Source organism: Pithys albifrons, chromosome 22, assembly GCF_047495875.1.
Source record: "Pithys albifrons albifrons isolate INPA30051 chromosome 22, PitAlb_v1, whole genome shotgun sequence".
Classification (NCBI taxonomy): domain Eukaryota; kingdom Metazoa; phylum Chordata; class Aves; order Passeriformes; family Thamnophilidae; genus Pithys; species Pithys albifrons.
In genome coordinates, this window is record NC_092479.1 from 8667380 (window position 1) to 8692873 (window position 25494).

The 25494-nt window shown below is 48.8% G+C and overlaps 2 protein-coding genes across 4 annotated transcripts in view; both read right to left on the bottom strand.

Moving 5' to 3' along the window:
• Positions 1 to 21: 21 nt before the first annotated feature.
• Positions 22 to 15539, bottom strand: EXOSC10 (exosome component 10). The gene is made up of 25 exons (XM_071575817.1): positions 15423 to 15539; positions 14164 to 14300; positions 13497 to 13620; positions 12925 to 13029; positions 12380 to 12545; positions 11550 to 11661; positions 11204 to 11279; positions 10957 to 11067; positions 10391 to 10534; positions 10001 to 10191; positions 9196 to 9352; positions 8415 to 8563; positions 8053 to 8103; positions 7191 to 7302; positions 6566 to 6616; positions 5948 to 6026; positions 5705 to 5826; positions 5308 to 5403; positions 4592 to 4666; positions 4075 to 4159; positions 3788 to 3861; positions 3067 to 3235; positions 2537 to 2598; positions 1380 to 1453; positions 22 to 203 (listed from the first exon to the last, which is right to left on the bottom strand). The coding sequence occupies exons 1-25, from the start codon at positions 15522 to 15524 to the stop codon at positions 173 to 175; spliced, it is 2655 nt and encodes an 884-aa protein (XP_071431918.1). The 5' UTR covers positions 15525 to 15539; the 3' UTR covers positions 22 to 172.
• A 731-nt stretch (positions 15540 to 16270) lies between these two features.
• MTOR (mechanistic target of rapamycin kinase) overlaps positions 16271 to 25494 on the bottom strand; it is a 58968-nt gene continuing 49744 nt past the window's right edge. For 2 of the 3 annotated variants that reach the window (XM_071575444.1, XM_071575442.1), the window contains 15 exons: positions 24814 to 24996; positions 24086 to 24220; positions 23629 to 23803; positions 23267 to 23402; positions 22434 to 22581; positions 21630 to 21752; positions 21358 to 21440; positions 20367 to 20439; positions 19800 to 19874; positions 19185 to 19320; positions 18810 to 18875; positions 18595 to 18675; positions 18231 to 18311; positions 17653 to 17758; positions 16271 to 17150 (listed from right to left, as the gene is read on the bottom strand). In XM_071575444.1, the coding sequence (XP_071431545.1) occupies positions 17135 to 17150; positions 17653 to 17758; positions 18231 to 18311; positions 18595 to 18675; positions 18810 to 18875; positions 19185 to 19320; positions 19800 to 19874; positions 20367 to 20439; positions 21358 to 21440; positions 21630 to 21752; positions 22434 to 22581; positions 23267 to 23402; positions 23629 to 23803; positions 24086 to 24220; positions 24814 to 24996 (1617 nt within the window). In that variant the 3' untranslated portion in view covers positions 16271 to 17134. The remainder of the gene's footprint in view (positions 17151 to 17652; positions 17759 to 18230; positions 18312 to 18594; positions 18676 to 18809; positions 18876 to 19184; positions 19321 to 19799; positions 19875 to 20366; positions 20440 to 21357; positions 21441 to 21629; positions 21753 to 22433; positions 22582 to 23266; positions 23403 to 23628; positions 23804 to 24085; positions 24221 to 24813; positions 24997 to 25494) is intronic. The other variant, XM_071575443.1, reaches the window with a different exon arrangement.

Genomic DNA, 25494 nt, shown 5'->3' on the forward strand with positions numbered 1-25494 from the left:
TAAAAGTGGCATCATTAAGATGTTTTTCCTTTTGGAAAAAAAGGATTTTAATGGTTTTAAAAACATTTTCTGTACAAAAATGTTCAGTGACCGGTATTTGCCTCCTCATGGTGACAACACTTGTAACTGTTGTTTCCTTCAGCAGCAACTCCCACAGCTCCTGTAACAAGGATTATCTCTTTGGCCAGTGGTGTGTCGAGCTCCTGCAAAACAGTTACACAAACACTTAACTCTTGCTCTCAATTCAGACTGAAAACTGACAATGTTACAATGATTCTATGAAGGCCCTGATGCAGCCCCTTCTCCCTCCTCTGCTGCCCTTACCCAGTGCTGCTCTTCCATGACTAAGGAACAAACAAGAATCAACTCTTGTGGGCTAAACATTAAGTATCCTTTCTGAACAAGAACGTTCATGCTTGGCAGTTCTGCTATTTGTCCTCCTCCCAAGACAGGCAGATGTTCTTCCCATCCCCACCTACCTCTGTGGTGAAAAAAATTTGACTCCCATACCATTAACACAAACTTTTACCTTTAACACAAACTTTTACCTCAACATTTCAAACCTTCCTCCCAGACTTGCCTTTCATTGCATCAATTCTAAGGTTTTTTCTTTTCCTTTTTTTCCCTTTAAACTGACATCAAGCTGTGATGCAAACTCCTCCCATTAACCCTGTGCTGGAGCTCTCAGGGCAGCTGCCCACAATGTCTGTGCTCTGCTCATGCCCCAGCTGCCCAGAGCAGCTGCCCACAATGTCTGTGCTCTGCCCATGCCCCAGCTGCCCAGAGCAGCTGACCACAATGTCTGTGTCTGCCCATGCCCCAGCTGCCCAGAGCAGGCTGCCCACAATGTCTGTGCTCTGCCCATGCCCCAGCTGCCCACAGCAGCTGCCCACAATGCCTGTGCTCTGCCCACACTCCAGCTGCCCAGAGCAGCTGCCCACAATGCCTGTGCTCTGCCCACACTCCAGCTGCCCAGAGCAGCTGCCCACAATGTCTGTGCTCTGCCCACACTCCAGCTGCCCAGAGCAGCTGCCCACAATGTCTGTGCTCTGCCCACACTCCAGCTGCCCAGAGCAGCTGCCCACAATGTCTGTGCTCTGCCCACACTCCAGCTGCCCACAGCAGCTGCCCACAATGTCTGTGCTCTGCCCACACTCCAGCTGCCCAGAGCAGCTGCCCACAATGTCTGTGCTCTGCCCACACTCCAGCTGCCCAGAGCAGGCTGCCCACAATGTCTGTGCTCTGCCCACACTCCAGCTGCCCAGAGCAGCTGCCCACAATGTCTGTGCTCTGCCCACACTCCAGCTGCCCAGAGCAGGCTGCCCACAATGTCTGTGCTCTGCCCACACTCCAGCTGCCCAGAGCAGCTGCCCACACACCTCTCTGCCTTCCCCGCCAGGTAGGACATGCTCCGGTTCCCAGACTGCTGCAGTTTGTTGGCTCCAGCAAATTTCTGCACAGAGAAGAAACAAAACACCCCCAGTGAGGTTCCTGCCAAGCACAGTGTGAGGTTCATGTCCTGCAGGTTCCTGCAGCCTCACAGGACTCTGCTCATGCACACCTGAGCTCCGTGTTTGAGTGCCCCTGAGGAGGTGCTGCTCTCCTGCTCTGACCCAGACATGGGGGGCACAGCACCCCACTGACAACAAACCTCACCCATCCAGGCAGAGAAACCTGTACAGGCTGTCCCAAAGTCGCCAGTCAGTTTCTTTTTTTTACCCTGAAACAAATTTCAAGTGACACGGCCAAGGGATTGCACAGGAAACTGTCCTACACTACGAGGCATGAACTTGTTCAGCTTCTAGAATCCAATTTTTTGGAATGTCTAAGATGCTCCCTGGTAACATTTTCTCTCCAGCTGAGTATGCAGGAAGGCAGCATGCACAGGAGAGGCTGCAATGTAAGGAATGCTCAAGCACTGAGGGAGTTCACACCTGGGCCTGAACATCCACAGACATCACCCACCAGCACCCAAACGCTCCATGTGTGAGCACTGTGCAGGTACAGGTGGGGCTTTAGGGACCCAGGTCTGCAGGATGACAACACAGGAAATGCCTCAAGTTTGATTATTTTTTCTTTCTTCTCTTCCATCTCAACTAGCAGTAAGGTAAGTGAAAAACCTCTGAGTTGAGACTGTTTTCCCAGTAACGATACCTGGGGAGAACGTGAGCAACACACAGCCCTGACATGGCCTGGAACCACTGGAATGACTCAGATTTTTGAGTGTCTTGAATTTGGTGCTGGGAATTTGTGTGCTGTGGTCCCAGTGTCACACCTGTGATGTGTGAAGGTGGAGGTGTGAACAAGGTATGAAGAGGAGGAAAACAACAAGAGCACCTGAGGGGCTCAAAGGAAGCTCCTCCTGAATGGGAAGAGGTGATATTACAAAGCATGAATTGGAAGCTGCACCTCAGTACCAAGTGCTGTTGGGGAACATTCTGCACATCTAGAAAAGTCATCTGCTCTCCCCAGTGAGTGCCCAGCTGGGTACCTCTGTCCCCCACACCCTGTCCCTCTCTCCATGACAAGCCCATACCTTGCCCGTGTGCGCTTGCTTGGCAGGATCGAACTGTGGCGATGGCTTCGATTTGCTGCTGCCTAAAGGAGAGAGGAGGAGCTGTCACTAAAATTTTCCATAAAGAACAGTGCACTCCACAGTGTTCCCCTGAGGATATGGAGGCTGCCCTGCAGTCTCCCACGCAGTACAATCCAGAAGTCTCTTAAGGGCAGCAGATGCTTTTGAGGAGGTGCTTGTTACAAAGGAGTCACATCTCCTTTCCCTCCTAATTCCCCAGTCCAGTTAAACAGATGACTTTCTCTACATAGAAAATAAACAAAATCCAAACCTACGACCCACTTGGCCAATAGTTTCAGGATTGTTTCCAAACCAGAAGGGATGTTAAAATGTACACTCCTCAATTCAACTTCTCCAAGGGTTTCCCCACTGTGCAGTAAGTGCCGTGTCAGAGTCTGCACTGCCTTGGCACCCACATTCTCACAGCCTTGCACAGGCTCAGCTGGCAATGTTTTCCACGGCCTGCAGCACTGCAAGGGATCAGATCTTACCTGCAAACACCTTGAAGTTGGACTTGCTGTAATCAAAGGGGGTAAACTGCTTTGGTGCTTCCACCTCCTCTGGTTGCTGGGTGGGTTTGGGCCGTTTCTTCTCTTGTGCTGGCAACTCTGCTCCCGTTTCACTCGTGCCTCTCTCCCTCTTCCTATTAGCTTGTTCCTGCTGTGAAAGGAACCCACAGAAGAGAGACAAGGCTGAGTTCAGGAGAGGAGAATGAAACATCTCTGCACAGGCATGCAGATGAACTGCCCAGTGGAGCCAGGCCCCAGGGACAGCTCCTGCCTGTGGCAATAACAGTGTGGGGAGTTCTGTGCTCTTCCTGGGGCCTAAACTGCTTTGGGCTTTTCCTCCTCACAGCAGGGACTTCTGAGATAAAGAGCCAAGCTGTCATTTCACAGGATATCACAGGCTGAGATGTGCTGTGGCCCCACTGGCAGATTTGGGGGAATCTCTGTGAAACAAGTGAGGAACCCTGGGGGAACACGTGAGGAGCAGGGGGGCAGCAGGGGAGAACACTCCCTCCTGAACACACAGGGGGCTGTGACAAGGTGCACAGCACAGTCAGCTGGGGCCTGGCCTGCTGGTGCACTCAGGGCAGCACCACAGAAACCCACTGTGCAAACACTGTCACTCAGGTCCTGCAGGCACAGGGCTCAGGTTTCCCTCTCAGCTGCTGCAAGGGGCACGGTGGGAGGAGGGAATTCTGTGACATACCATGGCTTGCTGACGAACAGACACAACGTCCTGGGCTGTGGCTTTGGGCACCTTCTGTGCCTGGGCACGGGCAGCTGTGGAGACAAACAGGCACTGCTGTGAAAAGCTGGTGTAAGTTAGCCAGGAGCTGAGAAAAAGCAAGCCAAGCAGCAGGTCTCAAACTAAACCAAGTACAAATGTTATCAAACCGTGTCATTTACCAGGAAATCCATGACTGTAGGAAACACCAGAAGTGTGTTAGGAAAAGCTGCTGGCACACACACTGAGGAAGGGAGGAGTGGCTGTACCTGACTCCTGGGCTGCCTTCTTACTGGTTTCAGTCTTGGGTTTCTGCACTGGTGCCTGACTCACCAGCTTCCATCGACTGCTGATCTGCAATGACAAGGTACTGCCTGGAAACACTTTCTTTAAAGTTTTATGGCAAAAGGGAGTTTAAAAACTTGCTTTCATATGCTGGTCCTCATTAAGAGTACAAAAGATCCAACTGGGTGGTAAAAGAGATGAACATCTGCTGCACCAGGTGAAGCAAAACTACGTGTTTCAAAAGTTCTGAGCTACAAACAAGCCACAAGAACACAGGCAGATACTTCAGTAGTAGTTTGCAGCTTTGACAGGCAGGGACTGTACACTGGAATGTCTCCAAGCTCGTGTTCTTCAAAGGATACAAATGCCACAGAAACATGTCAACTTTCTCAAAAAGTATCCAAGAAGAAAAAAAGGTACTATATTGCTGAGGTTCCAATGGAAAACAAACTACTTGTTTCTTTTGCAATAGTTTGCAGGAAATTTTAGCATGAGCCTTACTTCATAGATCTTTGATGATGGATCAAACTTTGCAGATTGTGAGACATAGGCAGAATTCTCCTCTGGAGGCAAGTACTGCAGAGAGGGAAAAACCATTTGGCTTTAAACACAGCACATGACATTTACCTCATTGCTAAAATGCTGCTTGTTGTAAATCAGTGAGTTCGTATTTAAGAAACATTCTACAGATAGAACACCTTGTGGAAAAAGAGGTTACTGCAATTATGCCCAAGAGAAACATTAAAGACAAGCCTACTAAAAAAATCCCACAAAACCAAAAACCCCCAACAAACCAACCCTCAGCTGCACACCAGAAAAAGTTGGTTTGATATTATTTCCTAGTAATTTGCCACTCAAAATCTATACCAATACTCCACTGTTCTTGTGATTTATTACAGGAGTAAGATCAGCTCATAACTCCAGCCATAGAGATGAAAACGTGATACAAATTTCAAAAACCTCAAACCTGATTAAAAAACCCAGTGAAAGGTCTGATTAGTGTGTAGAAAGACTTATATCCAAGAGGCATTTAAAGGTGTTTTGAAAACAAGTTCACATGTGTGTGTTTGCCAGAAGGACAACCCTGGATTCCAGTCTGCGAGCAGCAGCTGATGCTCTACCAGACTCCTTCTGATATGCCTGGAAAACCAGCTCAGAGCACCCTCTACCCTGGGTAGTGTGTGAGTCCCACTACAAATATGTGCTGGAGCTTTTACCATTTTGAATGGATTTTCAAAGGACTGCATTATCAGCTGAGCTTTTCGCTGTGCAGTGGTCAAAGTCCTCTTATTTCCTTCATCTTCGTCACAGTACTTAAAAGAAGAAAAAAAAGAAGAAGAAATATTAACACAAATATCAAATATTCTTTTGGTTTGGCTACTGCTGTTTCTCAGTCTGAATCCCCACTGAGAGCAGTGACCCTCCAGACACTTGGAATTATCTTGCTGGCCTCCTAACCCAGTTGTCTTGGCTGTGCCACACACCTGACAGAGGTCAGAGTCACTGCCATGCATGTCCCACCTTACTCATTCTTACAATTCTTCTACACAGTTTTATCCTATCAAGTCTGTTTTCTAACCCTTCAATCCTGACCCTTGCAAACATGTTGCTTACACTGAATATGCTGATAGTGGCAGTAGCAACAAGACATGTTGGCTCTGGCTGACTGTCTTGAATATTCATTGTCCTCTCACTGTCGGAGAAGAGACAAGAATCTTCCAAGACTGGGGCAGGCTCTGTGTGAAAAGGAGACAACATTTTTATCAGATACTTGTGCATTTTACTGCTCTGATTTCCTCCATGTCCAAGCCCCATCACTGCACTATGAGCACAGCTTTTAGGTTGACTCTACATTACCCAAGGCAGAGCTGGTCTGAAAATCACCCACAGAGATCCGTGAGCTGTCATGTGGTCCAAAGAGGGCATTCTCCAGCTTCTGCAGGGACATTGGAATTACAAACACCATCAATACACCATGAACCTGTGGTTTTCACATGCTGCAGAGACACTCTAATGAAAATTCAAACAAAAGGATGAAATTCAGAGGAATATTGTCCATGTAGCTCACCTGCCAGAGCACATTGGATCTGGCATCAAAAGGCTGCCTGTGCAAACACCCACAGGCTACTGGAGATGATTTACTTGATACACAAGAGAATGAACAAGTCAGCCCTGGAAACCCCTCTGAAACCTCTCTTCTTACAGCTCAGTCAATATATTCTAACACATATGAAACTGTCCAGCAGCCAGAGTGTTTGCTGATAAAGCCCTAAGTGCTGCTTTATGGGGGTTTGTAAAATACCACTTTACAGCTGGTAATATATTATGAGTCCAGCACAGAAAAGTAACATTAAGCTAAGGCAGAGAGACCTGTAAAATTGATGAGATCAGCAATTTACTAGAAGGCAGAATTTGATGTATTTATTTCCAAGTTTAAGCCTTAAGACTTTAGGTAAAACTCTCCTGTAGATGTACCTCAGGAGTGGGCAGAGATGCTCTCTTCTTGGCAGCTGAAGTAATCTCCGACTAGAATGGGAGAGAAAAGTAAGTTACTTAAATGCACCTGTCCTGTTTCTCCTGGGCTGGCCTCCTTATCAGTGCTTTCAACACATTTATTACAAGCTAGCAGGTCAATAAAATGACTTTCTTCTCCTGCAGTGTTTGCACTTGGATATATATTTAAGCACCTGGAACTGAAAGGACACATTCTTGCTCACAGGTGCTTTGGTTTCACTACAGGAGGAAAACTGTATTAACACCAACATGCTGATGATGTATTTTACCTAATGAACCTCTTACACCCAGGGTTGGTTTTGTTTGCCTCACCATGGCTGTAAAAGATTTATAAGTGTGTTTACATGGCCAACAAATTCCCCCAGGTGCAGTTCCTCCTCCTGCAGGGGATCACACTGTGTAAGCCACTGAACAGCACACGCCCCAGAAGCTGCCATGGGTTTTTCTGCCCCACTACAGAACATCACGTTCAGCACTCACAAAGCAAACCTCAGCACACACATCATCTCAGGCCACCACTCAGCTCCAGTCCCTGGCCTAGGGGAAGCCAAGGATGAGTCTCCTGTGTGGCACAAGCTACTCCTACCTTGACAAGGGGCATCTCCCGGGCCTGCTGAATTAACAGATGCAATTCATTAATCTGCTGGCGAACGAGTGGTGGGACAGGGTTGCAGCAGGCAATGATGCCCTGGGGTTCTCTAAAGAGAGAGCAGCAAAATTCACTGTGCTGTATTTATGGCCAATATGTCAGGCATTTGCATTCCAAGGATGTGCAGTGGGATATAACCACGGTCCTGACTGTGACAGAGCAAGACAAGGCACATTAATCTGCCAAAGTTTATTCTCTGTGATAAAATTCTTCTGCACCAGTTTGTGCAGATAAGGAGATGCCATTAAGTCAGCTCTCCTCCCATTTCACTCTTCTGTGCTCTGACACTCCTAATCATCATTTCACTCAGTATTCACCTGTGAAAGCTGAGCCCAGGAGCAGACCTGCCTTTAAAGATGCATTTTTATTATCCTCAGGTATGAGTGTCAGGTGATGAGTGTCAAGTGTTTGAGGAAAATGTGTAAATTGGGTGTTTTAAGGGATCTGCCCCTTGCCCTTCCCATCCCTTTAGGAAGTGCAAAAAACCCCCAAATAAATGCGGGAATTCATTCCACTCTTGCTCTGTAATAGTGTAGGAATCTCAGGGGGAATATGTGACATAGAGCAATGCACAGGAATTTGGTTTATTAGTGGAATAAAATCAGAGATGTATCCCAGAAGTCTGGAACCTTCCAAAGGAGTATTGCTATTTATTTCTCTTCCAAACTGAACAACTATAGAGAAAAGTAGTTCTGACAGCTGGGAGGAAGGGACTAAGTGCAGAAGTAATTACACACTAGGAAGCAACTTGCTGGATATTAAAATCAAATAAGACTCCTTGAGGGTGAACAAAACTTACTTGGGCAGCTCCTCTGAGATCTTCAACAGCATATGATTTGGTAGCACATACCTACAACACAAAGAGGTGGTGTGAACGTAGCAGAATGCTAAAAACACTTAAAAATAGCTCCAAAGTGCACAACTCTGCCCCAGTTACAAGGTCTGAGAAGAGGAAATCAGTTAAAAAGAAGTTAAGTGGGGATGATTTAGATACCTGTAAGAATTTCTGGCTAATGTAACAGGACCTCTGGGTAACAAGCAGCCCGAGGGAGTTCAGTGATGCCCCCAGGTAAGACAGTGGTTCCACCTCAGGGGTGGAAGGGGCACAACCCCAGAGATTCACTCCAGTACTAATCCAGTGTCCATAACAGGACTGCCTACCCTGTGCTCTCGTCCTCCTGACGTGCTATCTTGTCTCTCCATGCAAACAGCAGCCTGAACGCTGCCAGCTGCTGCGTGTCCAGGTGCTTCTTCTGCCTCCTGTACAGCTCAAGGTAGGACTCATCTGTGAACAGGGGCTTGATGTATTTCTGTACAGGAAAAGAGAAGGAACACTCATGATCAGTACTGGATTTGTGCTTTATTGTGTGCCTTGCCCCACTCAGAGAATCCCACACAGACACCAGGGGACTGAATGCACTGTGGTACAATGTGTCTTGAGCTTTCATCCTAAATGATTGGTAGGAGCCTATTCCTCAAGAACACACATCTCATCAATTTTTAGGAAAAAGCCACTCTCACCAACTTCAGGAGCAGCTTTAGTACCTTCAAGCTTCACTACATTACACAAGGTCTACTTTCATAGGTAGAATTTTCCAGAGGCACAATGCAATTGTCTCATAATGCAATTCAGTGAGGCTCTGAACTTCTAGGAACATCCAGCAGAACTGGAAATGTAACATCTCTCTTGGAAAAGACACACCTGACAGCATCATGAGGCCAAGGAGTTCTTGCATTCAAAAACAGCAGGAAGGCACCTCAACCCAAGGATTTTAGCCCATGAAACAAGTGACTGCACATGACTGAGTCAGAGTTTACACAGCTGATTTCAGATACACAAAGAGGAAAACCCCCATGTTTATGTAAGAGATGTAGAATAAGCAAAGCCCCTCCTGTCCTAAGCCCCCCCCGACCCAGGCAATGCAGGCAGGGGAGGCTGTACCTTGAGGCAGATGTCCCTGCTGCGCTGCCACACCACCTGCAGCTGCGTGGGCTGCTCGTTCCCCCTCTCCCACAGCGCCTCCCGCAGCTTGTCGTAGATGTAGAGCAGGTAGTGGGTGTCATCACGGGCATACTGGACCATTTCCTCTGGCAGAGGGCTAGAGAAAGAGCCACACCACATGAACACATTGCAGCTGTCCCACCAAACTGCCACTTTCTTCTCACAAGGCGTATCAGGGCAAACTGCACATGAGACATGCCAGGGGCTAACAGGGAAATTCTTCTGTTTTCTTACTAAAGGGCTTGCAGGGCACCAGCAGTGACATGCTGTGCACTCTCCAGTTCATATGGCACCTTGTTCACATGCCAGAGGGCAGGGCTGCCCTGCAGCTGAGTCAGATGCAGAACTGCTCACTGTGGTATTTGTTCATAACTCTCCTCTCTCTGCAGAGGCTACAAAAAGCAGCTTTGGGATCTCTGTGGTGTGCAGGGCACACTGTGCAGGTGACAAGGCTTTTGTGGGGGCTCTGCAGGAGCCAATACCAGCTCTCTCCACAACACTGCAGGGGTTAAGCACTGCTCTAAGAAATGAGCTCCCAGGAGATTTTCTTCCCAAAAGAACTCATTTTCCAAAAAACATGGGAAGATGTAACACTCAAAAACCTCAGGCACAGCCAGGTAAATGCTGTGCTCATTCACTTTGAGACTAACCTACAACTACAGGTCTGGCAACGAGAAGCTCTAGCAATGCAAACAAGGAGAAAGAGCTACCTGGCAGCTCCAGCCCACTTAGGGTCAGTTTTTACCGTATCCTCCAGTCAGCCAGCTGGTACTTCTTGTCAGCATCCACACTGCAATACAGCTTTAGCAAGTGCTCCAAAGAATGCCTGCCAAGATTGAGGAGACGAGCAGCTTGGTGAGTGTCAAACACGTTCACCAAGTACAGACCAAAGTCTCTTTGCAGCCATTCCACATCTGAATCAGCACCATGAAGGACCTTGAAAAGCAAAACAGGTTGGGAATGATACAAACAACATTTCTACTCCAGGTTGGTGGGGCTGTGCTTTCATAATCACATGTATAGGACCAGATTTCTTTCCTCTGCCCTTTACCATTAAGGGATTTTAAGTATAAAAAAGCCTAAACTAAAACAATACTAGTAATAAGAAAGGAATTCTGGTGAATGTGGCACTGACCTTCACAATGGCAGGGTCTGTGAAGGTCTCGTTGAGGATGGTCAGGTCGCCGCGCAGCTCCAGGGCGTCGATAACGAAATCCTCTGTGCGAGTGGAAATCTGCATCAGACAGGTCAGGCCCAGGAAGGTCCTGTAGGAATGGTGCTGCAAGGGGGCAAGACAGGGGGAAACAGGATTTATCACAGAAATCATGCTATAAAACCACCAGCATCCCAAATGAAGGAAGGAAAAGTAACAGAGGACTTCTTCAAGAAAAAAGACAACTGGATAATCAAACTTTCTCTTTGCAGGCACTAAGGTAACATTAGAAAGGCATGGGATGAATTGAAAGATCAAATACAGTAGGAAGTGTGCAGCCAGTGCTACCAATAGAAAACCTGTAATACTGACAGAGTTTAGTTCAACCTTATAGATAATATCTGACAGGTCAGAGTCCTGGACTGTCTTTTCATGGCAACAAGTACAAAAACCAGGAGAAAATCACAAAACAGACTAAAGAATGTAATGGTTTCCTATGTCCTAAAAGTACATGTATGACTTTTAAACAGAAAAGGCAATTTGATTACCTCTAAATCCAGGGCAAATTCTTTACAGTTCATAAGCTTTTCATTTAGTTCTACCAGCTGATCCAGTGTGGTGACAAAATGACAGGGTGTTTCCTCAATGGGCCTGTACATCTGGCAGAGCACATGAATTAGGCATGGCATGTTCTCTGCCAACTCCCACCCTGACCTCCACCCTCAAGTCTGACATTTGTCAGGTATGGCTGTAAATGCACTGCATCTGCAGCTGGAAATTAAAGTGGGCACCAACCTGAAGTTCTGGTTTCTTGAGAACATCATCTGGTGGAGAAAAATGCTCCAGTTCATACTGGTAGGGGTGAGCAAACCTGTGGAAATCAGGAAGAGGAGCACAGACTAAATTCCAGCCACCCTCACGAGGCCACAGCACAGAGACTTTGAAGGCTGTGGCACTTTCCCTCCTCAGCAGAAATGCTGTGTCACATTAAGCACAGGTTTAAGGTCACTGCAGAGGTCTGAGAAGTCACACACAGTGCAGTGTGGGCACAAACACATGCAGAGCTGTTACAGGCCGAGCACCAGCACAGAGGGGCACGCAGGTGGCACCCTGGGCACCTTCCTGCCAGGTCAGTCCTTACATGTCTTGCTCAGTTTGCTGGGTCCTCTGCTGGTGGATGAAGTCTGCCAAAGCAGCTGGCACATCCAAGTCCTCGGGGCGCTCCTGTCGCTGCCGTCCACTTGTTGTGAGGGCTGAACAACCAATATGGAATAACTGGACTGGGTCCCCCACGCAACATGTTCTCAGCCTGCCACTCTCTCCCCTCCACCCACCACAAGAGCCTATTAAAATCTCCAAGTATCAAAAATCTCAACAATTTAGAGCTGCAGCTTTTGCTGTCAGCACCTTGAATGCCAACTCAGTTATCAGGCTGTTTTAAGCAAGACTCAAGATGGTTCTGCTCAAAAGCTTGGAAGAAGATTGAAAAATCTCCAGAAAAATCCTTCAACTATTCCCAGTTACTAAAGGTACAATGGCATCAGTGCAGATTGTGGATGAATCAGCAGCAGCAGAATGTTACCAAGGCAGGGTGTTACACAGCAGCTCTGGTAAATCACCCAAAGCAAAGGCGGGTCTCCCCACACACTTGGTGCTCCTCAATCATTTGAAAGAATATCTGCAAAGCCAACTGGGCTAGTCAAGGTTCTGAGGCAAAAGTGACTCTCATGCATATTCAGTGGTGGTAAAGAGCAGCAACAGAACATCTGCTTGGGACAGATTATTTGCTGTCTACCAACAGAAGATGCTGCTTGCTGACCTACCCTTACACCACACATGGAAACAGCGTCACAGAGCCAAATGCTCAGCATCTCCTCTTACTTGTTCTTACAATGATTTCTCCTCCACACTTTGAGACAGGTTTGTGTTACATACTCTGAACAGGTTACCCAACAAAAATAGCCCCCTTACCTTCGGGCAAAGGTTTCAAAGCATTTGGCTTGATAAAAAGTTTAGGGACAAAGGGAGTGTTGGAATTGTCGATCTTTTCCCGAAACTTAAGCTGTGGTCGAGAGATATTCTTGGCATGGAGCAGTCGGAAGGTTTCAGACCGAGTTCTCTTGTGGAATTCTGCTGCCTGTTTAAAAAACCACAGGTAAAACTCACATGACTTAACAGACATTCAGAGAAATCAAGTGACACCCCACACTCAACACTGAGTCACTTTTGTACAGCGAGTCCAGCACTGAGGAAGGAGAGTTCTCTGAACTGGAATTCTGAATTCATAGGAGTAAGCACCAGAAAGGCTGTGGTGTACATGACACTGAAATGACAACTGACAGCACAGAGAATCCAGAATCACATTTGAATAACGAGGAAAGGGAAGGAAAGAGTGGCTTGGAATGCGTGAGAAACCACGAGAACACATTTAACTGCTCAACTGCACTGAGACTCAGTGGTGCCAAGGCTGGGAGAACAGCTGAGCCCACACAGCAAACTGAGCTCAGGGGTCTCACCTTACGGTTCCAGCTGGAAACGATCATCTGGGGGGGCTGCAACCCAGCTGGCAGGACTGGCTGCTGGTTTCTGTTCACTCCTGATGCTTCATCCAATAAAATACTCTAACATGCAGAAAAGCAACGTGAAACACGTGTTAAATTACCACACTCAGCCCCTTCAGTCAGACTGAGTAAAGAAAGTCATGTAGGCAGGTACCTCCACAGCCACTTCCCCCAAACACCAGACAGACAAACGTGGGAGGAGTATGTTGAACATCAGGGGTGGAAAGAGTTTCCTCAGAGAAGCAGCTCTAAAACGTAGACCTGTTCTCAGGTTGTGAGGGTTTATGCCAGACTATTTATTTCTTCACAAGTCAGGTATTGCTGTCCCTCCCTCTGGCCCACAACCCACCTGCCTCAGGGAGCTCTGGCCCAGCACATGGAGGGGTTTTTAAAACAAGGGAGAGCACCAGACTGAGAAACTGCAACTGTAACTGCAAAAGCACTACCACTGAGATTCTTGCAAGGAAAAAAGGAGCTATGGCAACTGAACAGTTTGTAAGAACCACATCCAGAAGTAACTTGCTTACCACTCTTTCAAGAATGACATCGTTGGAGTCAACCAGCATATCAAATTTATCTTCCAGCCCTGTCACTTTGCTGGAATCTTTCAGGAGGCCCCGGCAGCCGTGGTACTGCATCACCTGGCTCATGCTTGCAGGAGAACAGCACAGCTGTCAGCAGGGTGTCACAGGGTGCAGCAGGCCCTTCCCCAGAGCCCAGGGGTGCAGCAGGCCCTCCCCACATCCCAGGGGTGCAGCAGGACCTTCCCCAGAGCCCAGGGATGCAGCAGACCCACCCCCAGCCCCCAGAGGTGCAGCAGGCCCTCCCAGTCCCTAGAGGTGCAGCAGGCCCTTCCCCACATCCCAGGGGTGCAGCAGACCCTTCCCCAGCCCCTAGAGGTGCAGCAGACCCTTCCCCAGAGCCCAGGGGTGCAGCAGGCCCTTCCCCAGAGCCCAGGGGTGCAGCAGGCCCTTCCCCAGAGCCCAGGGGTGCAGCAGGACCTTCCCCAGAGCCCAGGGATGCAGCAGGACCTTCCCCAGAGCCCAGGGATGCAGCAGGACCTTCCCCAGAGCCCAGGGATGCAGCAGACCCACCCCCAGCCCCTAGAGGTGCAGCAGGACCTTCCCCACATCCCAGGGGTGCCAGCAGACCCTTCCCCAGCCCCTAGAGGTGCAGCAGCCCCCCAGCCCTCACCAGCGCAGCAGGCGGTCGCCCTGTGTGGCGCAGTAGGCGCGGAACCCGGGGAAGCTGCGGTAAAAATCGTACTCGTCGCCGGGCTGGGGCAGCCCGTTGGATGCCTTGGTCGCTGCCACCACCGTGCCCAGGGCGTGCTGTGGAGGAACAGCACGGGTCAGTGCTCTGCCCTGCTCTGTGCCCCTCAGTGCCACTCTGTCCTGTTCTGTGCCCCTCAGTGCCACTCTGTCCTGTTCTGTGCCCCTGCTCTGTGCCCCTCAGTGCCACTCTGCCCTGCTCTGTGCCCCTGCTCTGTGCCCCTCGGTGACACTCTGCCCTGCTCTGTGTCCCTCGCTGTCAGCGCTCTGCCCTGCTCTGTGCCCCTGCTCTGTGCCCCTCAGTGACACTCTGCCCTGTTCTGTACCCCTCAGTGCCACTCTGTCCTGTTCTGTGCCCCTCAGTGCCACTCTGCCCTGCTCTGTGCCCCTGCTCTGTGCCCCTCAGTGCCACTCTGTCCTGCTCTGTGCCCCTCGGCTCGGGAGATTCTTTGGAGCTCTGTGGTTCTAACGTGTGACTTTGTACCAGCAGGAAGTTCACAAGGTCTGCTTAGAGAACTTAAATTGATGGAAGTCTAAGTACAAGACTTACAACTCAGTCTACTGTTACAGATATGACCTGAAACTGTGCCAGGGCAGGGTTAGGTTGGATCTCAGCCAAAGGTCCTTCCCCCCAGGGGGTGGTGGGCACTGCCCAGGCTCCCAGGGCAGCGGGCACGGCCCCGAGGCTGCCAGAGCTCCTGGAGGGTTTGGAAAACGGGACAGGGACAGGGTGGGATTGTTCGGGTGTGTGTGCAGGGCCAGGGGTTGGGCTGGATGGTCCTTGGGGGTCCCTTCAGGCTCTGGATATTCTATAAATCAGCAGGAACACAGACAGCTACTCCATTCTTTCAATAGAAACACCCCAAACCCTGCAGCGCTTCCCGCCCGGGACCGGCACCGGCACCGGCACCGCTCCTTGTGTGGCCGCACACGTGGAACCCCCGGGGCTGACACTGCGGCCTGGAACGACCCCCGCGGCCACAGCCCCCGCCCGGGCCCGTTCTGTGGGGCTCCCGGGAATCCCGGGGGGGAGAAAGAACCAGGACCAGGCCCGAGCACGGGCGGCACAGGCCCCGCTCACCCCCGTGCAGATACAGCCCCGGCCCGGCCCGAGCACGGGCGGCACAGGCCCCGCTCCAGCCCCGGCCCGGCCCCCGCCCGCTCCCCCCGGCCCCGGCGCACCTTCACGAAGGCGTCGGGGCTGTCGAAGCCGGGCAGGGCCGCCCCGGCTCCGCCGCTGCCCACCTGCCCCGCAGGGCTGCCCTCACGCACGGCCGCCGCCATCTTCCTGTGCCGCCTGTCGTGAGAGTTGCGCGCTGTCGCGAGACAGAGGAGTCCCGGGCGGGGCGTGCTGGCGCCACCCAGCGGGCTGGAGGACCAGCCACGGTGAGGGGACAGTGAGGGGGGACGGTGAGGGGAGTGAGGGGGGACGGTGAGGGGAGTGAGGGGACGGTGAGGGGGGACGGTGAGGGGAGTGAGGGGACAGTGAGGGGGGACAGTGAGGGGAGTGAGGGGACGGTGAGGAGGGGACGGTGAGGGGGGGACGGTGAGGGGGGGACGGTGAGGGGGGGACGGTGAGGAGGGGACGGTGAGGAGGGGACGGTGAGGGGGGGACGGTGAGGGGGGGACGGTGAGGAGGGGACGGTGAGGGGGGGACGGTGAGGGGGGGACGGTGAGGGGGGGACGGTGAGGGGGGGACGGTGAGGGGGGGACGGTGAGGGGGGGCGGTGAAGGGAAAATGAGGGGACAGTGGGAGGACAGTGAGGGGGGACACTGAGGGGACACACCAGAGGGACACACCAGGGGGCACACCCAAAATCGGGGGGTTTGTGGTGAAGTTTCTGCTGCACAAGTTCACTCCTGGTGGCTTTGCTTCCACTGCTGCCAGAGGGGAAATAAACCCTGATCTGAGGCACAAAAGACAAATCAATGGCAACAGGAACCTTAAAAGTTAAAAAGAATCTTAATCTGCTTCCCTGTCTCTGCCTGAGAAACACTGAGGAATAAACAGGAACACGCCCAAAGTCTTTACATTTCGGTGTAATTTATTGGCACAAAAATATTCAAATACAACATGGCATCTAAACATGGCTACTCTGTTGTATTTTGTGCATTGTTTTTAATATGTTTAATTCGTAAATCATAACTTTATCTTCACCCTCACATTTAATAACCATTATTTTCTGCTTCAAGTTATGACCAGTTCTGCCCCTGCTGCCTCCTGTGCCAAGCCCTCTCTTCCCCCAGGTATTTTCCACCCCTGCTTTTTAACCCGGGGCTCCCAGGGGTGTTTTGTGCCCTGGAGCCCCTTTGTCTCTGCACAGGGCACGGCCCCTCCAGCCCTGGCCCAGCTGCACTCGTGGCTCCTGCACTGCTGGAACCAGCAGAGGGGCAGATGCCAATCCTGGGGCAAGAATCAAAAAAAAGGTACAGGATGAAACAATGGTAAAATTCTGCTTCTCTTTCCAGTTCCCCCTGCACAAGCACACTGAGCTCACTGCAGCCACAGCCACAGGAAGGGCCAGGGCAGTCATTCACCTGCACGAGACTCAGTTCCACTGCCAAGTAAGTCAAAACCCGTATATAGTTATTCCCACTGGATCACCAGTTCCCCAAAGACCAAGTGGAGCCACAGACATCTGTGGTACCATCAGTCTTCACTGTCCTGGAACCCAGATCAAGAGTTGTGTTTCAGACAGCTTGTGTTTCCCCAACAGCAGCTATACATTGGCTCAAACCAACTTGTAATATACAATAACTCTTTTCATTTACATTTAAAAATATTTGACAAAGGCTGTATTTCAGTCCAAGGTTCAGTTTGTGTTTGCAGAAGAGCAAGTTTGGAGTGCAAAAGCCTCCAGAATAAAAGGCTGTGGATCCTTTGGAATCTTCTGTTACCAGAAAGGACACCTAAAGAAAATAAAGATACTGTAATAATGCTGACTTGGGTGTAGCTTCCCTGAGATCTCTTCACTGAGAGCCCACACTGACCAGGCACCATCTCAGCTGAGGAAAAGTTGCCAGGTGATGCCCCCAGTGCCTCTTTCCTGACAATGTTTAAAACCAACAGAGATATATTTTGTTAAGGACAGTTCTAAGTTAGTTTTTGGTATTTTGTTAAGCATAGTTCAAAGCTGGCCAACCCTCCAAGTGACAGTAAAAATAAGTAATATAAATAACACTTCACTGTAACTAAACCAATGACCACATTCTTCATTTCAGACACTTAAAATGTTCTAAAATCCCTTCACTGCTTATCAAACAGCTTTCCCAGAGCACTGTCCGTGGCACTGCTGTCCTGGCTGCAGCCTCTGCCAGAGCAGGAGCAGCAGGGCAGGGCTCCCACCACTAACTGAGCACACAGCCAGAGTGCTGCAGAGGGCTTTGCCAGGCTGGCTGGTGCCACACTCACCATCCAATGTAGCACTGGCACAGGTTCTCGTGGGAAGTCGCCTGTTTAATGAGCAGCTCCACTTGCGTGGGGACATCGAGAGTTTCGTCGTGAGAGAAGTCCCGACCTTGACGTTAAAGGGAGAAAAAACAAATGAAGTCACAAGTGCTGGTTCCAATCCCTTCAAATAGATTATCTGGCAGGTGGGGGGGAGCTTCTCATACATTATAAGAGTGTAAAATTTTGCAACTAAATGCTGCAAACTATAAAGGCAGGAGAGTAGAAATTCAACTTCCCCTCACAAGCTAAAACATGGAAAATACCAAGTCTGGGTAGTTCCAAACACCTCTGAACTTTTCAAACCAGCCCCATTTCTGTCTAAATGCAGGCACCAGTACTTGGCTGTTAGACAAGAACAGGAAAATGGCCTCGTCCACTTAATCAGAGTATGTTAAATTCAAGGATTAACACAAACACTAAGGGTAGTGCTGATCCCTTTCATCAGACTTTATGTTTATTTAACACAAACACTAAGGGTAGTGCTGACCCCTTTCATCAGACTTTATGTTTATTTTCTAGAAACACAAAAACGTGCTCACCAGTGAGCTTGTCTCGGACCCTGTTGATGATCTGAATTGCCTTCTTGTTCAGAGCTTCTGGTTTCACCAGACCATCTCCTACTGAAAGACACAAATAGGGAAGGGAATTAGGACTTCACCTGAACAAGGAAAGCATCTGTACTGCTGCCAGAGGTGCCCTTCCCAAATACCACTTTGAGAGCAAACCAGATACATTTTCTATCCCCTTTTTGCAGGAAGTTGAGAACACAGGTAATTAAATTCCTCCTCTATGCTGATGAGGAACTGTATCTGTCCCAACTCATGTAATTGTATGTGGATCATGATGAAGTTTTCTGGTCTAAGAACATTTCTGCATTAGCACAGAAACAACAATGGGACTTACTGAAGGAATGGATGGATTCAGGCACTGTGGTCCCAGTTTTTTTATGGGATGTCTCACCCAATTCCACACTGTCCAACATTTCTAAGGAAAAAACACACAGAGACATAAATGTGAAGCTGCAAAGCAGCTCAAATGTTCTTCCAGGAGCTTTAACAAAAGTGCTGCCCAGCTCATTGAGCAGCACCCTCGGGCCATGGCCCCTGTTCCCCACTCACCCACGGACTGGCTGGCAGAGTAGGAGTCTGTTCTGGTCCGCGAGCGCTTGTTGCCCTTTGTGTTTGCTGCAACAGAACAAGGGGGTGAACAGCATGAGCTGCAGTCCCAGCATCTCAGAGCAAATGTGTCAACAAACAACACAGATCTGCCTGCCTTGCTCCTTCTCCAGACCTGATGCCACCTGAAAACAAGTCCAATCCCCTGATCATCCTGATTAATACGTAATTCTATGTTAGAATCCTTCAAGCTGCACCCAGAAACAGCACAGGGGAACAAACACCCTCATCAGACTGTTTTCAAACAGACACTGCATTTCTTGTATGAAATCAGACTGATTCCTCTCTTGCTGCCAGTGCTCTCTCAGAGCCACTTACTGTCCATCAGCCTCCAGTTCAAGAGGGGGTCGTACACAAAGGCCTCCAGCACAGCCATGACACTGTCCTTGTGCTCCCGCAGCACCTCCATCACCGTGTGACACGTGATCCGGTAGTTGCCATCCAGGCCTGTCACCTTGGGGACAGAAAGAGGTGAGTCCACCACTGCTCCATTCACTGTTCAACCCCAACATTCAGGGATCAGGAAGTGCCTCGGAACTGGAATTCACTGTGGTTTGTTCATTAAGAGAGCAAGGCAGATGTTAATTACAAACTAAGCAGCTCTCTTGTGCCCTTAAGATGATGTTTGAGGAGTACCACAGGACTGGCTGTGTCTGGTTGATGCAAACAGAAATGGGAAATGGGAAAGGCCTGTGCACCTGGAGGAACTTCAGGTTGCTCTTTTTCCCAACTAAAAAACTGCTTTCCACTGTCATGTGTCACAAAGATCACACAAGACACTTTAACTTACAGAAAATGCAGCTGAACTATTAACATCTCTGGTTCTTAAGGTGTGGGTAAGTTTAGCCACAGCAGAAAATAGAGGAAAAACTGAGAAATGGGTGGTATTTTCCCTAGGAATGATCCCCTTCATACTAAAGAGGGGATTCTCACCTCCATAGCATTTGTCAGCATCCTTGTTAACCTAAATGGAATCTTCTCAGGGAACTTTTCTCTTGTCATTGCAACCTAAACACAAGATGATGGAGGATTAGTAAATTAATAGATAATTTACTCTTTGAAAGTTAATAAGCATCAGGATCTTTTTGGTACAGTCTTGAAGATTTTATTGCAAATAGAAAAAAAATTCACAGCTTTATGTTCCTCAGTTTCCAAGAAGTTTTGGGAGACACCTGATAAGTAGCAAAGGGCAAACTCAGCACATGCCCAGCTGTGACTGGCAGGTAACACTGACTGCCTGTCAGCAGCTTCAATTGCTCCAAGAAAGGCCATGAAGTGATGCCAGCACCTCTGAGCTTGTTCCAGTCTCAGCTAAACCCCAGACACACCCCTGAGATGAAGGACTTTCATCTTGCCCATGGGTGGAAAGGTCAAAAGGGCCAAAGGGCTTGCCCAGGATCAGCCCCAAGGTCAGTTTGTCCTGGCTTACAGATTAATTTCTGTTCTACCAGAAAATGTGAAATGTTATAGAAAATTCAATGCCCAAATACAAAGATTTACCTCAAAACAGTCCCCGAAGTCGATATGCAGGATCTTTCCACTCAGTCTGTCCAGCATCAGATTGGAGGGGTGTCTTTGATGAAGGAGTGGGAGAAAAAACAGGGTGACAGACCATTATGAAAACCCAGAGTAAATCACAGCAGTTCCAGTCTGAAATGATATTTATCTTCATGAGCAAGAACAGCCAGTGACAGCTTTCTTGTCTCAGATCTTCAATCTCAGCATGAACAGAAAAGCTTCCTGACAGAGCATCTATCACATTATTTTTGTAATTACCTCTCAGGAGTTAGAGATCTTCTCACCTTGGAAGATAAACAACGCCTTGGACCAGAACAATCAGTACATTTCTTGGATAGGAACATTTGTTTTCCAGTTAGGATAAATTTTTCCACTTGTTTTACGCTTTCTCATTTTTCTCAGCACAGAAAACTGTAATGCACTGAGCTCCAGGGGAAGGAACACGAGTTGGTTTACAATCAGAAGAGAAGAAAACCAATTCAGACTAGGAAAACCAAGGGCTGTATTCATGCTGTCTTCTTCCAGTTTTGTTTTAATTGAATTTTCAAAGGTTTATAATTTCATTCTAAGACCTTGAAGTTCAGGAGTAAGAGCTTTTGTCATGAGAACATGTGAGGGTTTGGCTGTTTTTGCATGACAGACTTTAAATCTAAAACACTGTTCTTCAAAACCATTTTTGAAGTTACAGAATGGATACAGAAAGATTTCCCATTCTGTGAGTGAAAGGCCAAGATTAGCCCTGGTGGCCCTCGATGCAGTTCTGTGTGTATTCACCTCAAAAAGGAAGGAAGCCTTATCTGTGCCAAGCTCTGCAGTGCTGAAAATAACACCAGCACAATCAGGGCCTGAAAGATGTTGTCACTACACTGTCAGCACAGGGGAAAATGTTGTCACAGGAGCAGATCCAAGGAAGGAATGGATAAGCCTTCACTGCCTGTGCTTTAAATAAAAGAAACCTTTGTACTTCACTTACCTGTCCCCGAGGCCCAAAATGTACCCAACCATTGACATCACAGCAAGTGAACGAGTGTAATTTGTTCTTCTGTCAAACCACACCTACAAGTGGAGACAAAACAGAAGCCAGGCAGGCATGTTGCACATTTCCAATTGTATTTTAATTTCTACCTTAACCACTTGGATTTTGCACGAAGCAGACTGGGATATGCTTAGGGTCAGTACACAAAATGAGCCCAAGTGTGTTCAACCACCCTGTGCCCCTGGTTGGGTGTCACGTGCTGAACTCACCTCTGAGCTTGGGCTTTTCAGCCACAGCAGCTTGGCCAGGTCATCCCCCGCTGTGTTATTGACAGCGTGTTCAAACACCTCCACCTTCTGCATCAGCGTCAGGTGGTCGTAGTCTGGAGCCATCTGCAATGGAGAAGGGACACTCAGCAACCCAAAAAGCTGCCCTATAAGAAACAGAGCAATCTCAAATAATTCTGTACCAAGTTTATATTGAAATTATTTGCAGACTGACCAGTATGTTCTCAAACACAGCCAGATGGTCACCCAACAATGAAGAATTAATTTTTAATGGGATAGCAAATGGTTTAGCATCCAAAAAGTAGCCTACAGCCATATTTAACTAAAATACTGTAAAGGTAAGGATGTTTCAAAAAACATTATCCCAATCAGTCTTCTGTGCTGGCACATGCCTTCCTTTTTGGCAGAATTCCAGATTTCCTAGCAGTGTTGAGTTTCCCCAGTCTGTCTGATTTTGGCCCTGCTGCTCAGCCACGTCTGCAATGCCAGCACAGGCCCCTTGTGTGAGGCACAGCCCAATCATGCAAAGCTCAAACAGACCTCAGTCACCAGATGGCAACAACTTGTGGTCACTGCTAAAACTGGAAACAAGAAACAAATAGATACATGGCAAACTTTACCTCTTGGTAGCACTTTCTATCTCTCATCTGTACTTTTGTGTCTATTCCTGACACCAATACCAAGCGTAAGAGAGGCACAGGAAGAAGTTGTGCACCATTTTCCCTCCCTAAGGAATGACAAGGACGTGCCAGGAGCTGTCCCAGGAGCTGTGTCAGCCCCCCTCACCCTCAGCATGATGCGGTGCTCGATGTTGAGCAGGATCTTCTTCTTCTCGCGGTAGTCTCGGATGAGGGCGTGGAGAGTGTCACAGTGGGGCACCCACCCAATCAGGCCCGAGTTTGTGGACAGGGGGATAACTGCATATCTCTGGATGCTGTGGGAAGAAACGGAGAATCAGAGCTCAGGCTGCTGCACGTTGCCAATTATCACACTTTGAGGGGCTTCAAACAACTACCACTAAAACTGACCCTGACCCAAACTGCCTCTTCTTCTCAAGCAGACCTCAAACACCCCTTTGCTGCCAGGGAACCCCCAGACACGCTCACAGCCCACGTGGTTTGCACTGAAAGGCACCTGTTGTGTCACCCACAGTGATCTGCTTTCTGCATGTGGTATTTGATATGTTTGTGCTTGAAAGACACTGCAGAGTTACCCTCAGTGAGCACTCACCAACCTATCTAGTGAGGATAATAAAGAAATCCTTCACAAAATCCATAACCAGTCTCCTAAGGCAGCACTAAGGGTGTCTTGAAATAGGGGGTGCCTCAAAGATCATAAAGATTTACAACTAAAATTTGCAATTACTTCAATTAAATAATACAAACAATCCCCTTGGATACATTTCCTTTATGTCTGAATTCTATGAATGCTGTTTTTCTTTTTTGCTTTCTTTTAAATTAACTTAGTTCCCAGATGTGCCATCTCCTCACAAAGCAGCTGCCTGTGCCAAGGTTTAGGTGGGAACTGCACCCCTGTGGGGTGTCACCTGTGCACAGGCACAGTCAGGGATTACCCACAGCAGGGATTACCCACATCCAGGGATTACCCACAGCACACACCTGAGGTTTTTCCGGAGAGAAGTTGGGTCATTTGCCAGCAGGGTGTTGACCAACCCAAAAAGCTGCATCACTCTCTCATCTTGGCGAAGGTCCTCGTGACCTTTCAGGAGGAACACAAACTCGTGCCCATTGCTTCCTGCAGAAAGAATTAGCACAGAGAAGTTTACTCTCGTTGAACAAACAGACAAGAGTAAACACACCCAAGAACTGGGGAGTGTGGCAGCCAGACTGACCAGCCCACTAAAACCACCTCCCCTGAAGGGAAACGCTGCAGAGGTTTCACAAGGGAAATAAGCCCTTTGACCTGAGAGCAAGAGCTGCCCAAGCCCTGGAACAGCTTCGTGGGAAGGGCCGTGTCTCACCCATCAGTGTCAGCTTCCGGGGCCGCTGCTTGGAGGTGATGACCTGCAGGGAGGGTGCGATGGACTGGATGCGGATGATGGGCTGGTTGGGGTCGTAGGTCCCTGGCACCGCCAGCTCCAGGTCCCGGCACATCAGCAGCTTTGGGGACACGTACTGCAGCTCCAGAGAGGTGAGCTACACAACCAAAACACAGGCAACCCCTCAGAACTGCAGCTAAAGCTCACACAGCAGGAGAGCTCACGCTGTGGAATGACCTGGAACAGCTCAGCCAGTGACTGGCACTTCAGGGGCTTGCAGGGAGTGCTGCACAGACACCAAACCTGCAGCAAACCCTGGGCAGATATTTCCACAATACTGAACTTGAATATTTTGAATAACCAGGAAAACCTGACACAAACATTGGTATTGACGACTTGCACTGAAAGACCCACAGCAGAACTGAACGTGTGCCCTCACCTGAGGCAGCTGCTTTGAGATGCGTCGGAACACGTGGTAATAGAGATCCCAAGCCTGAGTCAGATCCTTGACATTTCCTGACTTCATGTACTTCCTGCACCACTCCTGAGCTTCCATGAGATCTCTGCCATAGGCCTGGGCAGGAAGAGAAAACAACAGAAGAAAACCATTTCAACAGACTGTGGAACAGGTGGGGACCGCTTGACACCTACAAGGAGCATCACAGTCTCTTTTCAAAGTGCATTTCAAATACCCAACCTCCAATTTTTACAGCATATTGGAACTGAAGAGGCAGAAATTCCTGGATCCAAGATCTGCGTTGAGTTTATTTGCTCACAAATAGTCTCCATTATAGGAGGCAACTGAATGAATAGAATCACCCTCTAACAGTAGGCTCACCAGCTCAAATTAATTCTGTCTGCTGGCTTGAGAGATCATCTCTGCTACCTGTGCTTGTGCTCACTGTGAAGCAAAGCAGAACAAGTAACTGCAGAGCAGCTGGGTGTTTTCCAGCCCCTATCAGACATCCAGCTGATACAAGACTCCACAGCAATCTGTCCTGCCACAGCCCCTCTAGTCACCAAAAGTGACACAGATCTGAAGATAACTGAGAATAATTAAATCTGCAACTAATGCAATGAGCCCCAGGAGGTTCACTCTCACGTCAGACTGCAAAGGTCCCTGCAGCACCCTGGGCAGTGCCTGTGCTGCAGCACCCTCTGCTGTACCTGGTTGAAGGAGGTCTCCTTCAGGGTCTGGGGCCCGCGCTCCATCATGGCGTGCAGCGGCTCCAGCACCTCGAACATGCCCTTCACGTTGCGCTCCCCGAAGTACAGCCGGGACGCCTCTTCCAGCCCCTCGTGCCACATCTCGTGCCACAGGATGGCCACGCGGATCAGCTCTTCACTCACCTGTTGTAGGGAAGGAAGAACCACTAAAGGCCTGAAGAAATCCCTGTGGTTGTATCCCGACCTACAAACGCAGAACTTCTTCCTTCTCTGGTGTCAAGAAATGTTTGTTGCTGACAGCCAGAGGGAGCCACGAGAGCTACCACAGTGATGTTACACCTTTTTCTGCAAGAAGCTGGCCAGGCTTTTCTCACTTTATTTGTTACCATCGAAGTTTTCTATGTGTTTGTGTAGCTTGGCCTGAAAGCATTACTTTTCATTTATTCATAAGAATCTTTATCAAATGAATTAAATTACTCTTTCCATGTTATGCTCGGTAAGTTTTGCTTCCACTTTTCATTAAGCAGAAGTATCTCTTTATAGAACAATGATTTTTCATTTATTTCTTCTCTAATTTTATTTGTAAGAAGACAAAAACCTCAGTGTGTAAATTATTTTTAAATTATTCTCTTACAATTACACTAATGCTGCAACTTCTCCCAGTTGCAAATACCCAAATTA

Bases quoted from the DNA above. Each gene is read 5' to 3' on its own strand.
- EXOSC10 (XM_071575817.1), bottom strand. From the start codon at position 15,524: ATGGCGGCGGCCGTGCGTGAGGGCAGCCCTGCGGGGCAGGTGGGCAGC. The intron at 13,621-14,163 runs GTGAGGGCTGGG...TTCTCCTGCAAG, and splicing joins GGCGACCGCCTGCTGCGCTG to CATGAGCCAGGTGATGCAGT. The intron at 13,030-13,496 runs GTAAGCAAGTTA...TCTGCATGTTAG, and splicing joins ATGTCATTCTTGAAAGAGTG to AGTATTTTATTGGATGAAGC.